The sequence below is a fragment of the Mauremys mutica genome, chromosome 1, assembly GCF_020497125.1.
Source record: "Mauremys mutica isolate MM-2020 ecotype Southern chromosome 1, ASM2049712v1, whole genome shotgun sequence".
Taxonomy (NCBI): Eukaryota; Metazoa; Chordata; order Testudines; family Geoemydidae; genus Mauremys; species Mauremys mutica.
In genome coordinates this window covers 102,340,398-102,360,352 of record NC_059072.1, presented here as the reverse complement: position 1 = coordinate 102,360,352, position 19,955 = coordinate 102,340,398, and the positions used below count along the sequence as shown (strand labels likewise).

General features: G+C 46.4%; 1 protein-coding gene across 2 annotated transcripts in view; it reads right to left on the bottom strand.

Moving 5' to 3' along the window:
* GNPTAB (N-acetylglucosamine-1-phosphate transferase subunits alpha and beta) overlaps positions 1 to 19,955 on the bottom strand; it is a 93,528-nt gene that overhangs the window by 52,397 nt on the left and 21,176 nt on the right. Inside the window, exon 1 of one of the 2 annotated variants that reach the window (XM_044988340.1) lies at positions 10,411 to 10,612. The exons of the other annotated variant lie outside the window; for it this stretch is intronic. Coding sequence (XP_044844275.1) covers positions 10,411 to 10,527 — 117 coding nt within the window. The 5' untranslated portion in view covers positions 10,528 to 10,612. Of the gene's footprint in view, positions 1 to 10,410; positions 10,613 to 19,955 lie in introns of those variants that run through there. 2 annotated transcript variants of the gene reach the window in all.

The following is a 19,955-nucleotide window of genomic DNA, read 5'->3' as shown; positions in this document are numbered from 1 at the left end:
CATCTTGCTGATTTCAGGCCAATTCTCCAGTTTATCAAGGTAGTTTGAATTCTAATCCTACCCTCTGAAATGTTTGCAATCCTTCCCAGTTTGTCATCTGCAAATTTTATATGGATACTCTCCACTCCATTATCCAAGTCATTAATGACAATATAGAATAGTACTCCACTAGACACGTGCTCCCAGTTTGACAGTGACTCATCGATAACTCCTCTGAGCACAGTCTTTTGATCAGTTGTGCATCACCTTATAGTAATTTCATATACAGAACATTTCACTAGTTTGCTCACTAGTTTGCTTATCAGAACATCTTGTGGACTGTGCCAAAAGCCTTACTAAAATCAAGATATATCACATCTACAGCTTCCCCCATCCACTAACCTACTACCCTGTCAAAGAAGGAAATTAGGTTGATCTGGCATGATTTGTTCTTGACAAATCCATGTTAGCTATTACTTACAACCTTATTATCCTCTAGGTGCTTACAGATTAATTGTTTAATAATATTTCCAAGTATCCAAGTTAGGCTGACTGGTTTATAATTTCCCAGGTCCTCTTTGCTCCCCTTTATAGGGACAGGTACTATGTTTGGCCTTCTCCAGCCCTCTGGGACTTCACCCATCCTTCATGAGTTCTTGAAAATAACCACTAACGGTTCTGAGATTGCTTCAGCTAGTTCCTTAAATACCCCAGTGTGAATTTCATCAGGCCCTGCCAACTTTAATACACCTAAATATTCTTTAATGTATTCTTTCCCCTAGTCTGGCTTGTGTTCCTTCCTGCTTCGTTGTTAATATTAACTGTGTTGAGTATCTGGTCACAATTTACCTTTTTAGGAAGACTGAACAAAATGGGCATTAAATACCTCAGCCTTATTGATGTCATCAGTTATTAGCTCTCCTTACCCACTAAGCAGAGGACCTCTTCTTGCTCCTAATTCCTTTTTCTGTCCCTTGCTAGGTATAATTGATTTTGTGCCTTCATTTTTCTGAATCTGTCACTGATGGCTTGGGCAAGTCTTTTGTACTTCTCCTTAGCAATTTGTCCATGTCTCCAATTTTTGTAGGATTCTTTTTTTATTTTCAGACCACTGAAGGAGTTCCTGATAGAACTATATTGGCCTCTTTCTAGTCTTCCTATCTTTCCTTCTTATCAGGCCAGTTTTCTGTTGAGCCTTTAATATAGTCTCGCTGAGAAACTGCAAGCTCTCCTGACCTCTTTTTTCCCTTAGATTTTCGTCCTATGGGACTTTACCTACCAGTTCTCAGAATTTAATAAATAATTACCACAAAAGGAGATTCTTTCCTTCCCCCCCCCCCCCCAACATGATACTACTTTTTAAAATAATTCTTAATAGTTCATATCAATTATTCACCAGGTTGGGTGCCATTTATATGGTTGCATCTTCCTGGCATTACAAAAGAACATCGAACTACAAAATAAGTTATTTCTCCAAGCTAGCATTCACAGAATACAACATTTCTAAAGCCACCTCCACAATGAGCTGTATCATTCACCACTGAAGTCAATGACAAGCCTCCTATTGACTTACATGGGTAAAGGATCAGGTCCAGTGTCAACTTATTTGGGCCTACCACAAGCACATATAAACCCCCTTCCAAGTCTGCAAAAAAAGGCTCTTCGCAACCAAAACCATGCCTGTCAATTCTCACACACAGAGACAGAATTTACAAAATGAGCATAACTTGTTCATTGTTATTTCAATGTGAAGGTAAATAAATGCAAAAAATCTGTTTTTTATCTAAGTCTCTTCCCTCTCTCTCTCTAGCAGATATGCTAGTCTCCTCACAGTCTCAGAAACTAGTTTAACACAGAAGATGGCAAATAGTACTTTTTAATGTAGATGTTATTACTAATAATGATGAATCCAAGCAAAATCTACACTTTAGAATTCTGAGACAATAAAATCTCAATTCATATTATGAATACAATTTTTGAGAAAGAAGAGGGTTAACAGTGCAAATACCTCATCACTTATATCAGTTAAACCATAAGGACCTATGTAAGTGTCACCTTACAAAAACAAAGATTTATGAATCCCATGTCAACTTCACTAGCTGCTTTGAACTGCTAAAAGCAATGAAGAAGTTAACTGCAAGACTAGGCACTGGGACAAGTTTGGTGAACTTTTTCTTTTCTTTTTCTTTGCATAATGGTGGTACAAATAAGTATAATACCTGCCTCAATAAAAGAGAATGACAAAATGTATTATTCAACCAGCTAAATAGGGGCGTCACCACTCCAAGCATATATGCAGTAACTTAAAATGCACTAAATCACATTCTGTGTATTCTGAATTATATTCTATAATTAAAGAACTAGTCACAGTACTATATGACTGCAGCAATACCACAATTTAAGATAAATGTCATGTTTCTCACTTCTGACATACCCCTTTTTCTATGAAGAAGGCAGCCACATTCTGTTATTTGTATTACAGTAATGCCTAAGGAATCTAAGATTGGGGTCCCACTGTACTAAGTGCCATATGAACAACTAGGAAGAAAGTCTCTACCCTGAAGCTACTGTATCAGTAATCCAAATATGTCTTTCGCTCATGTTCTATCTACAAAGGGCTTTGAACAAAGCTGAACCACCAAGAGAAGCTCAGTCAAAAATTGTCTATAACCAAACTCCGCCATAATGAAGTTCAACAACCATGTTCCAACCAAACTGTGGGCTGCAATACTTAAACCTGGTTATAACACTTATTGGATACAAAAAAGTTTGAACTGTACTTAAACAGCACTGGGCTTTTCAACTCATAGATAGAGCTTGATGCTAACAGGCCAACTTTCACATATTGCTGCTACCAGTATGTAGTCAGTTTTAAACAATTTGCCTTATCTACCCATTTTACTGGCAGCACTAATGCCTACTGTGGTGGATTTACAGCAGGCAAACCCAATTTTGCTTAATTGCAAGTGTCACTCTGGCATCAGTATTAAGTTTTGCAATAGGATAGCAGCCTCTCTCTATTTTATAACTGGATCACAAACAATAGCTCTAATTAAAGTACTATCACCCCAGTTCTGATAGCTCAAAATTTTCTCTGTCTTTTTATGCTTGGTGTCTGCCCAAGGGCTAATTATTCTGGAAACTTTACTCAAACACAATTCAGCCATTTTGAAGTACGCGAAGAGTGACAAAAATACACTCTTACCATTAAAATATATGTGACTGTTTCTGCACAGCTCTAGTACTTAAATGGCTGAGGGGTAGCAAGCTGAAATGTGCAAGGAGACAGCTCTCACTGATAAGCAGTGCCTTTGAGTGATTTTGTGAAGATCTGTTGTGACTTGAACAAATAGTGAGTGAAAAGCACATTTCAGGCAGGTGAAGTATATTTTGCACTAATTTTTGGCCAGTTTTACCAGTATTCTAAATAGAATCCAACAATAGCCATCAAATCAAAATATCAATGAAAAACGCAAAACGTTTACTCAAACTTCCACCACTTTGTCACTGTTTTTCAATGAGCTCTAGTTCTAAATGAAAGAAAACTCAGGACCTGTCTACGGAGCCCCGCCTTCTGGACTATGGGAATCTGAATAGCCGTGGACACCGAAGTGTCCCCCCGTGTAGATACTGCAGACGCAAACTAAGCGGTTCCTAGTTCACCTTAATGTAATCCTGTTTGAAGAGGACTACATTTAAAAGGTACCTATTTTGGATTAACATAGTCCTCTTCAAACAGGATTACATTAATGCGAACCAGGAACCTTTTAGTTCATGCCTGCAGTGTCCACGCAAGGGAATTACAGCACAACATTTCAGTGCCCACCACTATCCACACCTCTATAGTCCAAACCAAGGGGCAGTGTAGACAAATTCTTAGTCATGCATAAATAGGTGGCTAAATTCATTCCCAAGGTGTTCAGCATAATCAAAGAGGGAGGAGTTATAGCTGCGTATCCAACCACATCTTTGGCATTTCCTGACTTTTCAGTGCTGTTCAACTTTAAAATTCCTAAATGTAGCTTATTCTAATGAAATTTTATCTAAGATTAATTCCTCCATTAAACAGAAGAATTAATTCTGTTCATCTTATAAACTGATAATTATTGACATAGACAAGCCTATAAAACTCAGGTATATAATCACCATTTGTGGGAGATTTCTCATCATTAGATGTTCACATTGGATTTGGGGTTTCTAACTGCACATCACATGCAAACAAGTACATGTTTTAGTTTATTTTTAGATATGATTTTATCACCAGGAGTTGCAAAGGACAATGTAACATATACATTGCAAAGTCACTAGTCAGTTTCAGAACACAGGAAAATTTGTGGTAAGATACTGCTCTAAATGAATGCACAATGAAATACAGAGCCCCCAACATGGGCTTTCAGCCTCTTAGCATCCATTTTACAAAAAGGCATACTTACCCACCACAAACATTCTCTGTTTGATAAAATCTGGATAAATTCCCTAAGAAATCCTCCCAATAGATATCTAGGTACAGTTGAGAAACTGCTAGAGGACTGGGATCTTTAAGATCGGAAGCGTATTTTTATGTTGCATTTGCAGGCCAGTGTTCCCTACGATTCTATTTGATTTTGACAATACCCCAAATTTGCAGCTGTCATTTTCAAAAGCTTGTGTTTATTTCTTTTTTGATTGTGTTGATCTGATATATAGATAAGAGTGTTTATTGTATCTGTGCACATTCAAATCATTCTAGGCAGTTCAGACCATTTGTTAGGAAAAAAATTAAGTTGCATATTATTTTCAGAACAAAAATATTAAAAATAATAAAAGTAGGCCAGTCAAAATACTGATGATATTGCTGAGCAGCAGGAGGTTGGAAATACTGAATTCAGTTCTCCAAACTGCAGGGGAGAAGAACTCAATCTCCCTATTGTGGTAAGAATTGGCCATTCAAAAATGGCATTAACAGAGCTCTAAAGAGAACTCCAATCAGCCTGCCCTGATTAAAAAAAAAATGATAATGATAAGTCAGCTGAAGAGGGAGGGGATGGAGGTTATACAAGCAAAGAAACCAAGGCCTCTGAGAAAGTGCAGATTGTACCCAGTCTCTCACTGCCCAGGCCTGCTGAGACCATTCAGCACTGAAAGGTCCCTTCCTTGACATTTAAAAAAATCACACAATATTTCTGAAATGGACCAAAAGAACAATGGAATTTTTCAGTAAAGACATATAGTATATTAGTTCCCTGTGTTCTCCTGCAAAACAAAATTGTACATGCTACTTGATTATAAAGCTGCTTCAATTTTCAAAAATCTCTAGAGTATTTTATCTTGAAATATTAAACTGCAATACAAATTGCTTTCATGATGCAGAAGTGCTAATCAAATTGGGGCTACAGTCCACAAATGCTAATCACAGTGAAAATCTAAATCCTGACATGTGTTGGGTTGGATTTTTTTAAACTGTAAACCTTTCACAAGCTCAAGAGTTAACAAGAATCACACCCCACCCAGATATCATAGAATCATAGAATCATAGAATATCAAGGTTGAAAGGGACCTCAGGAGGTCATCTAGTCCAACCCCCTGCTCAAAGCAGGACCAATCCCCAGTCAGATTTTTACCCCAGTTCCCTAAATGGACCCCTCAAGGATTGAACTCACAACCTTGGGTTTAGCAGGCCAATGCTCAAACCATTGAGCTATCCGTCCCCTCTTTGTACAAAATATGCCTTGTAAAGTATCATTTGAAAATTAATAACTTGCTGGTTAATAATATCATGGTGAAATGTATGTAGCAACCTTGTGTGTCAAGTTATGAAATCCCCCCATGGTGATGTTAAAGGCACATGTTCAAAATCATGTAGCCCCCATTAGATATAACTGGTCAACCAGGCCTGTCTTAAACAAAGGGAGTATGTTTTACCTCAATCCGCATGTAAGTGGTAAACAGAGTCCTCAGACAGCAAGGGGGTGAAGAAAAAAAGAAAATCTGAATTTCAGCATACACGGGTGAGGAAAAAAACTGCAAGACACCTTCTTACACCCGACTCCATGTTTCCTTGCTCTCAGCTGGAAAGAACTTTATCTAGGGGTCACACTCAGAAACATGCATTTCAAAGGGTGACCTAACTATAAAAGTGAGGGGCAAAAACACCCCATATTCTCTCTCCTTGTCTATCTCTCTCTTTTACTGTCAGCAATATCAAATCATCATCATACATCTTTTCCTTTGCGTTATCTTGGTATCAGAATAGTAATTTCAGAGCAAAGTTAAACTGCTTACAAAACAGACAGTGTCTAACAAGGTTCTGAGACCAGGGTTCTATGCCCTAACTGTTCACTGACCTGCTGTTTCACCTTGGTCAAGGCACTTCATTCCTCTGTACCTCAGTCACCCTTCCCTCCCTTCCCCTTTCTTGTCTACTTACAGTACACTGTAAGCTCTTGGAGCAAGAATGTCCCTGGCTATACTGGAAAAGAGGTGTATTTTTAACATATTAGCTGTTTTGATACGTGTGTAGACTAGGCAATTGTGGTTTTAACACGCTACCTGATCAAGGTGAACCCTACCTGAGACTTATTTACACTAGGCTCCTAAACACGTTAACTAAGGTTAAAAAAAATTCTCTAGTGAACACAAGGTGTATGCGTTTGTAGAGTGCTTAGTACAACAACAGTACAAGGCTCTCAGCTGAGACCTGTAGGCAATACTGAAATACACACAACACGAATAATTGCCACTATGCCTGAATATAAGTTTTCTGCTTAGCATATTAAAAACATATAGCCTTACATACAAACTGGTGGCTGAATGAAGAATTTAAAATTAAGTTGCCTGAATCCACTTTCCAAAAGAGAAGTCAGCTAACTGACTTGAGAGGGTTTTTACATATATAACCAAATTCAGCCTTAACTTACACTTTCAGTGAGGTGATCTTAAAAGGTTGCACATATGTAACATAATTTGGCTCTATAAAGAGCTTAGTAAGATATTAAAAATAAGGGTAAATATGACCATACTGAGTAGTGCCCCAGAACCAGTTATTAAGCAATTCCACAAATCCCTGTATTGTGATTAGCTGAAGGGGATCCAATCTGTATTATACACAAATCTCTGTATTCTGAATATACCAAATACATCAAAATTCCACATTCAGTTCCCCACAGCAAATATGGCTCTCTCAGTGGAGAGCAATAGGAAGGCAAGAACGTTGCAGGGGAAGAGAGTGGGAGCTGCTTAAGGGAAAAGCAGCACTTGGGAGAGTGATAAATTCAAGACATCAAAACAGAGTGTCCATGGGTGGAAGTACTACAAGGGGTGAAGCAGGAATACTGGACAGGAGTGGCACAGGAGAAGTACTGGTTGATGCTGGGCTAGGGAGAGCCTATGAGCAAGGGCACTTAGGGGCACTGAACTGGTGTGCAGTAAACTTCTGCAGAAGACAAGGTTGTATGGAGGCAGTAGCACTGTGGTTCAAGTGCTGTAGATGGGTACAACACTGGGATACTGAAGAGGGTTCTGTAATGGTGCTACAGAGACATTGGAGCAAGTGCTGCGTACCGTGGAGTAGCCAGTGTACTGGGCATGGGGGAATATAGGGAGGACAGGCAAGAGCACAGGGGTGGTAGTACTCAGAGGGCAGGGGAAGCACTAGAGATGGGTATTTTGGAAACACAAGTTATAGGAGGGGATGTGTGGATGCTTCTGCGTAGGCACAGGGTCCTGCAGGGGGAAGCCAGCACACTGGGGTGGGTGCTGTGGAAGCAAAGGGCATGACAGTGGAAACAGGGCACTGTATTATGGTAAATGTCAGAAGGTGGGGGTGGTGGGCTCTACAGGAGCATCACTGCAGGGGGGAAGTAATTAAGGCGAGTGTTAAAAGGGAGAAGCAAGAGGGAAGGTTGGGGAGGCAAAGGGCACAGTGGTGCTTCAGGGCATATGCACAGGGTGGGTTCTGTCAGGGTGCTCAGGAGGGAAGTGGGGGCTGCTACAGGGGCACAGGGTGCTGCAGAGGGAAGGAGGCAGGGACTCAGGGGAGCAGTGCTGCAGGGCACATGCCCAAGGTGGGTGCATCAGGCAGGAGCACCACAGATGGGGCTGGCTGGGCACATACAGATGAGGGGGAGGGAAGCAAGGTACCTGCATGAGGTGGGTGCTGCGGGGGTGGCAGGGAAACAGGTAAGATGCGCGGAGGGGGGTGCTGCGGGGGGGAGGGGGCAGGGGGAACATGGCACATGTGCAAGTGGGTGCTGCAGGGGGAGAGGGGCTGGAGAAGCGGTAAGATGCGGGGGGGCTGTGAAACTGAGAGGGAGGGGGCCGGGGGAACATTGCACAGTGCGAGTGGGTGCTGCAGGGGGAGTGGGTGCTGCGGGGGGAGGGGGAGCAGGGCACACACAAGGGGTGGGTGCTACGGGGGGGAGGGTGCTGCAGGAGAAGGGGGAGCATGGCACACTCGGAGTGGGTGTTGCAGGAGAAGGGGGAGCAGGACGCATGGGTGGGGTGGGTGCTGCTGGCGAAGGGGGAGCAGGACGCACGCATGGGGTGGGTGCTGCAGAGGGTTGGAGGAGTGGGTAAGATGTGGGGGTGTGCTGTGGAGCAGAGAGGGAGGGGCTCGGGGGAGCAGGACAAGCGTGCGGGATGAGTGCTGCGGGGGAGGGGGAGCATGGCACACTTGGAGTGGGTGCTGCGGGGGAAGGGAGAGCAGGACGCACACTCGGAGTGGGTGCTGCGGGGGAAGGGAGAGCAGGACGCACGCATGGAGTGGGTGCTGCGGGGGAAGGGGGACTGGGGAAGCGGTAAGACATGTGGGGGGGTGCTGTGAAGCTGAGAGGGAGGGAACCAGGGAAGCATGGTACACTCGGAGTGGGTGCTGCGGGGCGAGAGGGAGCAGGGCACACACACGGGGTGGGTGCTACAGGGGGAGGGTGCTGCGGGAGAAGGGGGAGCATGGCACACTCGGAGTGGGTGCTGCGGGGGAAGGGGAAGCAGGACGCACACGTGGGGTGGGTGCTGCGGGGGGAGGGGGAGCAGGACACACACGTGGGGTGGGTGCTGCGGGCGGAAGGGGACACAGGGTGCACATGCGGGGTGGGTGCTGTGGGGGGAAGGGGAGCATGGCACCCGCCTGGAGTGGGGACTGCGGGGTGTGAGGAAATCAGGGAAGTGGGTAAGATGTGGGGGTGTGTGCTGTGGAGCGGAGAGGGAGGGGATCGGGGGAGCAGGACACGCGCAAGGGGTGGGTGCTGCGGGAGAAGGGGAACAGGACGTGCGCGGGGGGGACGGGGCTGCGGGGAGAGCACGGCGCGCGAGGAGTGGGTGCTGCGGGGTGGAGGGGGGCAGGACACGCGCGGGGGGGGAGGGGGAGCAGGACACGCGCGCGGGGGGTGCTGCGGGGGGGAGGGGGAGCAGGACACGCGCGGTGGGGGGGGTGGGGGCTGCGGGAGGGAGGGGGAGCAGGACACGCGCGCGGGGGGGGGGTGGGGGCTGCGGGGGGGAGGGGGAGCAGGACACGCGCGGGGGGGGCGGCCGAGTGGAGGGGGAGCAGGACGCGCGCGGGGGTGGGCAGCGGGGTGGAGGGGGAGCAGGACACGCGAGGGAGGTGGGCGCCGCGGGAGGGAGGGGGAGCAGGACACGCGCGGGAGGTGGGCGCTGCGGGGGGGAGGGGGAGCAGGACACGCGCGGGGGGTGGGCGCTGCGGGGGGGAGGGGGAGCAGGACACGCGCGCGGGGGGGGTGGGCGCTGCGGGGGGGAGGGGGAGCAGGACACGCGCGCGGGGGGGGTGGGGGCTGCGGAGGGGGGGGGGAGCAGGACACGCGCGCGGGGGGGGGGGGGGCGGCGGGAGGGAGGGGGCGCCGGACGCGCGCGCGGGGGGTGGGGGCTGCGGGGGGGAGGGGGAGCAGGACACGCGCGGGGGGAGGGGGCTGCGGGGGGGAGGGGGAGCAGGACACGCGCGGGGGGAGGGGGCTGCGGGGGGGAGGGGGAGGGGGAGCAGGACACGCGCGGGGGGAGGGGGCTGCGGGGTGGAGGGGGAGCAGGACACGCGCGGGGGGAGGGGGCTGCGGGGGGGAGGGGGAGGGGGAGCAGGACACGCGGGGGGGGCGGGGGCGGCGGGGTGGAGGGGGAGCAGGACACGCGGGGGGTGGGTGGGGGCTGAGGGCGGGAGGGGGAGCAGGACACGCGCGGGGGGAGGGGGCAGCGGGGGGGACGGGGAGCACGACACTCGGGGCGAGGGGGCTGCGGGGGGGGGGGGGAGCAGGACACGCGGGGAGAGGGGGCTGCGGGGGGAGGGGGCTGCGGGGTGGAGGGGGAGCAGGACACGCGCGGGGGGGTGGGGGCTGCGTGGGGGAGGGGGAGCAGGACACGCGCGGGGGGAGGGGGCTGCGGGGGGGAGGGGGAGCAGGACACGCGGGGGGAGGGGGCTGCGGGGGGGGGGGAGAGGCGGCCGTTACTGACCTCCCCGAACTGCAGGGCGGAGACGAGGACGAGCACCAGGCCCCCCAGGCAGAGGCAGGGCCCATAGCGGTGGGACAGGCAGGTGTAGGTCTGTCTCTGCAGGAGCTTCAGCAGCATGACCCGCCGGCCACCATCACCCTGCGCCGCCCGCTCACCGCGCTGCCATGCGGGGGGGGCCGGGTCCCAGCCGCTGGCCGCCGCCACCGCTGCCTCCGCCTCCCGCCCGGCTCATCCCCCCGGCCGCTTCCGGGCAGAGCGCGGCTGCGATGCGAGACTGGGGGCGCCACCTAGCGGGGCCGGCGCTCGGCGACGCGGCCTGGCTCCGGGCTCAGCGCCCAGGCCGCCCTGCGCTCGGCAGCCCCTGCGGGGACCGGTCGGCTCCGGTACCGAGCTGGGTGGCGCAGCCACACGGGGGCCGCCCACCCCCACCTGCTCCCACGCAGGCGGGGTCCCACGGGCCAGGGGGCCCCCACAGCCACAACCCCCCCCCCCGTGTGTTGTCTCCTAGAGCCCCGGCTACGGGAGTCACGAGACTCGGGCTCCCTTTCAACAGAGTCCTTAGGCCTTGTGATTGTCACGCGCCTTCTCCTCCCTTCCCCCCCCCCCCCCAGTCATTTGTAAAATTATCCTGGGTTAGTTATTGGGTGGGGGGATCTGATTTGTGATTGTCAATACTGAGTCACTCCCAGTGATACCGATTGCACCTATGCCATGGGAAGCAGGGGCGCTGGAACAATTTGTATAGTGGGGGTGCTGAGAGCCATTGAACGGAACTGTAAACCCTGGCTATGATGGAAACCACTTCAAGCCAGCGGGGTGCCACAGCACCCAGCACCTGTGACGGGGGGTGGGGGTCACTATCCAAACAAAAAGTCCATCCTGAGGCAAGCAGCCTGGTCCTGGACACAGTAAAATACAATGTCAGGAAAGACACCTTGAGCTCATTGTGTCTACAGTATTGTGGTGACAGCACTTTCCTTCTATACTTCAATGTCTGAGAGAGAAATTATATGCCATAGATCTCAGTCATATGCATCTATTGAACTATAGCAGTCACATTTCATCACTCATTGTTATGGGGAAAAGGTGGTGCCTCTCTTTAATATTCCCCCCCCTATTAACTCATGTTGTCCTCTCCTAACCTGTAATTCCTCAATTACTCTTTATTCCCCTTTTAAAATATTGCCAAACATAGTACCTTTCTCCAGCTCCCTAAGACCTCATCTGTTCTAAGTTCTCAAAGATAATGGCTAACGGTTTCAAGATTAAGGAAGCAGCTGAACCAAATACCCTAGGAAGAATTTCATCAGGCTCTATGGACTTGAATACTGTACATCTCATTTGTCTAAATATTCTTTAACCTGTTCTTTCCCTGTTTTGGCTTGTGTTTCTTCCCCATTATTTAATAATAATTGTGCTGAGTATCTGGTCACCATTAATCTTTTTTTGTGAATATGGCTCCCACACAAAAACTACATTAAGATGAGTTAAGTTTTAGGAGAGCAAATCAGTGATTTAGAGAGAAAAAAATTGATGGATCTTGATTATCCCATAAATCCAGAGTTAAGGTTACACTTAAAAGAAATCCAAACATATTAAGGTAAGAATTGCACACTTAAGGCACCCAGATAGCCTTAACTCTTCCCTGTACTGACACCATGCAATAGCCACACAATTATGAATGAATGAGTGGTGAGGGTCCTAGATTAGAAGAAACTGATTATTAGACTCTTTTTAAAACATTTTTTCCTCACATGGCTAGCGGGGAAAGGGGCATGGCTAGAGAGCCATCAAATCCAGCTAATCGCTGGTTGTCATAATGGCCCGTGGAAGCCATCAGCAGCTGGCACAATTTATAGCAGTTCTGAGGCAGCTATAATTTGTACTACAGGCTTGGAGAAGTTTTAGAGTGGCTTAAAAACTACCTATGCCCTCTCCTGAGCTGAGCAAAGGGCAGAAGGGCTAGTCCTACAGACCTGGCCCAAATGTTTTAGGCAATTTGGTAAAATTTACATTTTTTTAATATATAAATTAAGCTTTTAAACTACTTAAGTTGCTTGTGCTACTAACACCACCTTTGATTGTTCAAATGGAAAATTCAAAAATCTAAACTTAATCATTAGTGGTATTTAGTTTTTACATTGATTTTTTTTCCAGGACTGATGATAGCTCCAATCCTCTGAGATCCTGCATGCCCCGACTGTTTAATACCTCACAAACTAAGATCCTGAAAATCCTTATTCATGCAGCTATATAAGGAGTCTACTGTAAAGACTACTTATGTGAATAAAGGTTTGCAGGGTGAACCCTAAATTTACTTAGATGAAAATAAATTAGTAGTTTTCATTTTTGTTTTTACTGTGTGCTAATGCATGAGAACGAGAAAATGACAATGTGGTAAAATTTGAGCTGTAAACAGTGTAGGGGCATGATTAAATACAAACAACCTATTTTCAGTAACATTTAAGAAAAAATGAAAACAATTCTATTAATAGTGGGTGAACTCCTCAAGATTTGCTCCTAAGGGTTTCATCCTATGAAGTGTTGGGTATCTCCTGAGAGGAGGGTGCTAATGGCTCTCAGAAACCAGTGAGAGTATTCAGCCTCTCACAGGAAGCACCTAGCACTTGACTAAACCATGTCAGACTCAGTAGTAACACAGTGATCTGTCATTTGGTAGCACCATAATCTATCAGATATAATAATTAAGTCTACATTAGTTATTTGCTATAGAACAGAATTAAAGTCACTGTTACAAGACCAGAGTTCCTTGCTTTGAAAATCCATACTTATCTTTGCCTCACGATTTATTGAGACCTTAACATTTGAGAAAACAATTCCACTGACCTTCTCTCTTAAATAGAAATTGAATATAATAGAAATAATGCCAGTTTATGATAGATGGTACTGGACTGCGGAGACATTTAGTGGAGTACCTATAAATCCACAAGTAGTATTTACAGTCTCCATTGTATGTAAATTGTTAATGTACATATGCTAATGTGAAGCTAGTGGGAATTTCAAATCAGGCTGAGCATGGCAGAAAACTGCATGGGTGCTTTTGAAAATCCTGCTGGGTCCTTGGGTGCTGTCAAATACTAACTTTTATATCCCGTGGGTCCAACTCTTGAGTCCCTAGATGGATATTTAATAGATATTTGTGCCTTCTCATGGTTTTGAAAATTTTGGTGATAGTGCATAGAAACTACGCTTATCTGATTAACAACTCAGTGGTCCAATATCTAAGCACAGAATGAGAAAAGCTACTTTAATATAACTTAAACAGCAACCAATTCTTCTCTCTCTCTATCCCTGAGATTTTTGTATCAATTCAGGTGCTGGAGAGGATATTGTTCTATTCCAGTAAGCCACAGAGGATTGCTGAAAAGTTTTCTGTGGCTCTAAAGGAGAGGGAGAAGACAGCGGCATTTACAAACAAACAGTTGTGATTGGAAAGATAAGATCAGAGCAATAAAAATTTGAAAATCCCACTTGTGGAGCATCCAGAGGAGGTCTGAACACCAAGTCAGCTTAGACACTCAATATTGACAGCAGATTTTCAAAGAACAATCTCTACGCATTCCCCAACCTGAAAATTCCCCTTATTTTCTGAGCACCCAAAACTGGCCAAACAAATTTTCTGCAGAGTGCCTGGCCCAAAGAAAATTCCCCTGTAAGTATCTTGCCCGAGGACATAGAAGTCGTCAGTGTCAGAACTCCTCAGGAGCAAGGACCAACAAAAGGTGGGGGGTGGTTGAGTGGACCTGTTGGGAGATAACTAATCAGCCCAAGGCTAGTTTAAAAATAAGGTAGTCATGTTTCTTATGGATTTATGAGTGTGGAGTTGATGAAAGATGCAAATCCGAGTGCAAACCCATAGAGTTATTGAGAAATAACCTATAATCATTATGTAAATCACTATACTCAGACTGGTCATTCAGACTACAGGAATCTCTATGAACAATTAACCACAGAAATGTTGATCAAGTAGTGGTGCAGCATCGCTGTATTCTGATTAGCTAAGACAATTTTGTTTCACGAATTGCAACAATGCTATCTTCTACCCCTAAGTGTCACTCCACACTCAGTTTCCCTGAAGAAGAGCTCTGTGTAAGCTTGAAAGCTTATCTCTCTCACCAACAGAAGTTGGTCCAACAACAGATATTGCCTCACCCACCTTGTCTCTCACATATTCTGGGACCAACACAGCTATAACAACACTGCATATCTCCTGTACTCTGTGATTCCCCTTCTGAACCCAGGCAGCATGGAGAAGGAAGTTGCCTGATTTGAATGCAGAGGGCACATGAGGTGGACTAGGAGGCAGGTGGAGTAAAGTGGCAGGTGGACTAGGAGGCAGATAAGGAGCCCAGGGTGGGAGGGTAGGAGGCCTGAAGCAGGGATTAGGAGCTAGAATGGGGAGGAAGCCAGATGCAGAGACTGGCAGTGAGAAACAATGGAATGGGAAGAAGATAAGAGGAGAGGAGAGAGAGAGAGATCTGATAAGGAGCCAGAGGTGAGAGGAGAATGGGCACTTGTGGGGCCAAGAGACAAGTTTAGTCCGCCCTTTTGTAAAGATGAGACATCTTTGATCTGGAGTTTCTAGAAGCATGTAATTAGCACACAGCAGGTCTTTCTCCACTGGGCATATCTTCAAAAGGTTGGCTTTTGAGGGGGAGAATTTGCATTCCCCTCACATCAAGGTATTTCCTATGTCTACCCTACAAAATTAAGTTGACTTACCTACAGCCACTGCAGTAATTAAATCGGCTATTCATGTCCACACTGCCCTCCTTCTGCCAGTGAAGCGCATCCTCACCAGGAGCACTTGCACCAACTGAAGTGGGGCATTGTGGGGCAGTGACAGCCATGAGCCCCACCACTCTGGGGCTGACAGCTTGGGCTAGGGCTGTCAAAGGCAGCAACGGGCAATGTAAGCAACATAGTGTCTTCACTGTGTCAACCTAACTACACCAACCTAAACACTACGCCTCTCACGGAGGTGGAGTTATTAGGTCGCATAGCGGGCAAGTTAAATCACCGGGAGAAACATTGTAGTGTAGATGCTTACGGAGTTAAGTTGACATAAGGCTCTGTGGTGTAGACCAGGCCTAAGGAAATCCACTTCACATCTATTGTTCCAAGGAGACCTGTGGATTTACTCATACCTTCCAGAGATTGCATTAATCTTGTCTTCCTGATAAAGAAGTTCTAATAATACATAAACATTTGCATTTCTAATATAATGTACTCCAAACATATTAAATTTAATTCAGTAAGGGTTAACAATTCAACAAAGTAGATTCAGGATATTGTCAGTCTGTCATCTACGTACTCTGGAAATTTAAGTTTTAAATGTATCAAGTTGGGCACCTAAAATTAGCAGATACTTTTTATCTTAATCTCTCTGTGTCTCAGTTCCCCATCTGTAAAACGGGGATAGTACCATCCCTCACTTCAGAAGGCTGTTGTGAAAATAAATTAAATATTTGTGAAGCACTCAGATACTATAGTGATAAGCATAAAAAAGGACAATCAATTATTCTCTCTTCAGAGCAGGATTTGAATAGTGTGCAGTAAATAAGGCCTTGGGCCACTCATTGAAGAACAGTGCTCACTTAATGAGCAGATATTGTTTTATCCTCATTGTTCAATGTGTGGCCCAGGGCCTTATTTACTGCATGCCACCCCCTCCACTCCCAGAAGATTATTAAAGTTAAAATGGGGAGTTTGGGCATGTTAGGGGACTTTATGGAGAAAGGCAGGTTGGCTCTTCTTTCATCTCCTTTTCACAGTTTGGTCAGTACGAGGGGTAACATCAGAATGCAGCTAAAAAAGCAAAACTAAACACAAAACCCAGATAAAGCAAACAAAAAATGGACAATATAAAATAATCCAATAAGGAAACTACGGCCACAGATGGACTTTAAAAGAAGCCTTATTGAGGGCGCAGGAACAAACCATCCTGATGTGCAGAAAGAATAGCAAATAAGGCAGGCAACCAGTTTGGCTTAGCAGAGAAATCTTCGGTGAGCTTAAACACAAAAAGGAATCTTAAAAGAAGTGGAAACTTGGACAGATGACTAGGGAGAAGTATAAAAATATTGCTAGAGCATGCAGGGGTATAATCAGGAAGGCCATAGCACATTTGGAGTTGCAGCTAGCAAGGGATGTGAAGAGTAACAAGAAGGGTTTCTACAGATATGTTAGCAACAAGAAGAAAGTCAGGGAAAGTGTGGGACCCTTACTGAATGGGGGAGGCAACCTAGTGACAGATGATGTAGGAAAAGCTGAAGTACTCAATGCTTTTTTTCCCATGGTCTTCATAGACAAGGTCAGCTCCCAGACTGCTGCACTGGGCAGCAAAGTATGGGGAGGAGGTGAGCAGCCCTCAGTGGTGAAAGAACAGGTTAATGACTATTTTGAAAAGCTGGACATGCACAAGTCCATGGGACCAGATGCAATGCATCCGAGGATGCTGAGGGAGTTGGCTGATGTGATTGCAGAGCCATTGGCAATTATCTTTAAAAACTCATGGCGATCAGGGGAGGTCTTTTGGAAAAAGGCAAATAAAGTGCCCATCTTTTAAAGAGTGAAGAAGGAGAATCTGAGGAATGACAGACCAGTCACCTCAGTCCCCAGAAAAATCATGGAGCAGGTCCTCAAGAAATCCATTTTGAAGCACTTGGAGGAGAAGAAGGTGATCAGGAACAGTTAACATGGATTCACCAAGGGCAAGTCATGCCTGACCAACCTGATTGACTTCTATGGTGAGATAACTGGCACTATGCATATGGGGAAAGCAGTGGACATGATATACCTTGACTTTAGCAAAGCTTTTGATATGGTTTCCCACAGTATTCTTGCAGCAAGTTAAAGAAGTATGGATTGGATGAATGGACTATAAGGTGGCTAGAAAGCTGGCTAGATTGTTGGGCTCAATGGATAGTGATCAACGGCTTGATGTCTAGTTGGTAGCCTGTATCAAGCAGAGTGCCCCAAGTCCTGGATCTGGTTTTGTTCAACATCTTCATTAATGATCTGGATGATGCGATGGATTGCACCCTCAGCGAGTTTGCGGATTACACTAAGTTGGGGGGAGAGGTAGATACACTGGAGGGTAGGGATAGGGTCCAGAGTGACCTAGACAAATTGGAGGATTGGGACAAAAGAAATCGGATGAGGTTCAACAAGGACAAGTGTAGAGTCCTGCACTTAGGATGGAAGAATCCCATGCACTGCCAGAGGCTGGGGACCCACTGGCTAAGTGGCAGTTCTGCAGAAAAGGACCTGGGGATTACAGTGGATGAGAAGCTGGGTATGAGTCAACAGTGTGCCCTTGTTGCCAAGAAGGCTAACGGCATATTGGGCTGCATTAGTAGGAGCATTGCCAGCAGACTGAGGGAAGTGTTACTAGCTTTGCCCGTTACTTTGGGGTATGCTCATTTATTAGGGTTATCTTCTCGGGGTGGGGGTCTGTACTTCTATCAATGTACTTCTTGTGTCACTTGTGTTCTTATACGGAGCTCTACTTTTCCCTGCTGCAAGTTCCCTCCCAATGCAGCTATCCTGCAGGATCTAGGTTCCCCAGGCCTGGGTTTTTCCAGCCCCAGAATCAGATGAACATACACACATATATTAACAGAGCGCATCTGAGAGGACCGGGTTAATCAGCACTCCCAAGATGACTCCTGGACTCAGTAGGCTGGGTCGAACAGCACCTCCAAGCTGTCACCCTTATATGCGATGGGCACCGCACCGGAATAGAGTACGCTTGAGCAGGCTGGGTCAAGCAGCACTTTCAAGCTGCCACCCTCATATGTCCCAGGTTCAGCGCATCCCTATCCCCACTTTCACATTATAATTGTTCTGGTAGTAAACCACTTGATGAGCAAACTCCACAGGATTTTTGGGCACCGCAGGGATCATTTAGCTTAGGTACGAGGAGCCTTGCTGCAGAGCGAATGAGGAAACCCAAAAACACCCACAAGGGGGAGAGAGAGCGAGAGAGAAGCAACCAGCTTAATCATGAAAGTTATTTATTGCTTACCATAGGGGAGCCAAACAAACAAAACAGTTATAATATTAAATCTAACTTAAATTTGAGTATAAAAGTCAGGTTTAGAAAACTATAACTCATCACACAAGTCAGGGTAAGAACGCTATACCTAGAAAGAGAGAGAGTGAGAGAGCTGGGTTCTCACCACTCCGTGAAGCTTGAATCGATCAGGGGTTCCAGGTGGTGGTGATAACTGAGGGTCCGGAGTGCTGGAGACAGGCAGAGCCCCCAGCACGACCAGTCAGGAGAAGATGAAGTCCCAATGGAATTGATGCAGATTTTGGATCCAGGCATCAGAGCACTTACTTGAGCATGGGTAGGGATTTTTTGTAGAGAAATAACAATGGTTCAAGGGAGAACACTAGATTTGTTAATGTGTAAACTGATGGCTCAAGGGAGTATACCAAAATTGTTTTGTTTAGGCTAGACAATGGGAGCTGATTATTCCTGACTATGGGCGGTGTTTCTTGAAGGGAGCTCACAATACAATTAGGGAGCTTCACTATTTTGGATACCAATAAAGAATTTATTAATAGAATTGGTCTGATAAATACTGAGCTGGGTGTGTGCAGGCATGAGTTATCATAGAATCATAGAAGATTAGGATTGGAAGAGACCTCAGGAGGTCATCTAGTCAAACCCCCTGCTCAGCGGAATAGAGGGGAATAAGCACTTCCCTTGATCTGCTGGCAATGCTCCTACTAATGCATTAACATCTGGAGCAGAGATCCCCATCATGCAGTGCTTCCCTGCTTTTCTGGTCCCAGAGTTCTGTGTGGTTCTTGTCTTGGAATCTCTGTTCTCCATTTTGTATGCTAATAGAGATGCCTCCTTGTCCTATCTTCGATGCAAACGAGGCTAAGGGTGTTTCCTTAATCCTGTCACCCTTATCCCAGTGGTTTAGGTGTGTCTCCCACTGCCTTTTCATTGCTTTTTGTAAGTCTTTTTTCTGATCAGTTTTGGGTTCAAGCAGAGGCTGGGGGAAGGAAGATCTTTTGTGAGTTACACAGACTGGGTACTATGCCCTGGTTCCCCAAGAACACAGAGCTGCTAGATAACAGAAGTCATTATTCCCCTCTATTCTGTACTGGTGAGGCCACATCTGGAGTATTGTATCCAGTTTTGGGCCCCCCACTACAGAAAGGGTGTGGACAAATTGGAGAGAGTCCAGCAGAGGGCAATGAAAATGATTAGGGGGCTGGGGCACATGACTTATGAGAAGCAGCTGAAGGAACTGGTCTTATTTAGTGTGCAGAAGAGAAGAATGAGGGGGGATTTGATAGTACCCTTCAAGTACCTGAAGGTGGGTTCTAAAGAGGATGGAGCTCGGCTGTTCTTAGTGGTGGCAGATGACAAAACAAGGAGCAATGGTCTCAAGTTGCAGTGGGGGAGGTCTAGATTGGATATTAGGAAAAACTATTTCACTAGGAGGATGGTGAAGCACTGGAATGGGTTACCTAGGGAGGTGGTGGAATCTCCATCCTTA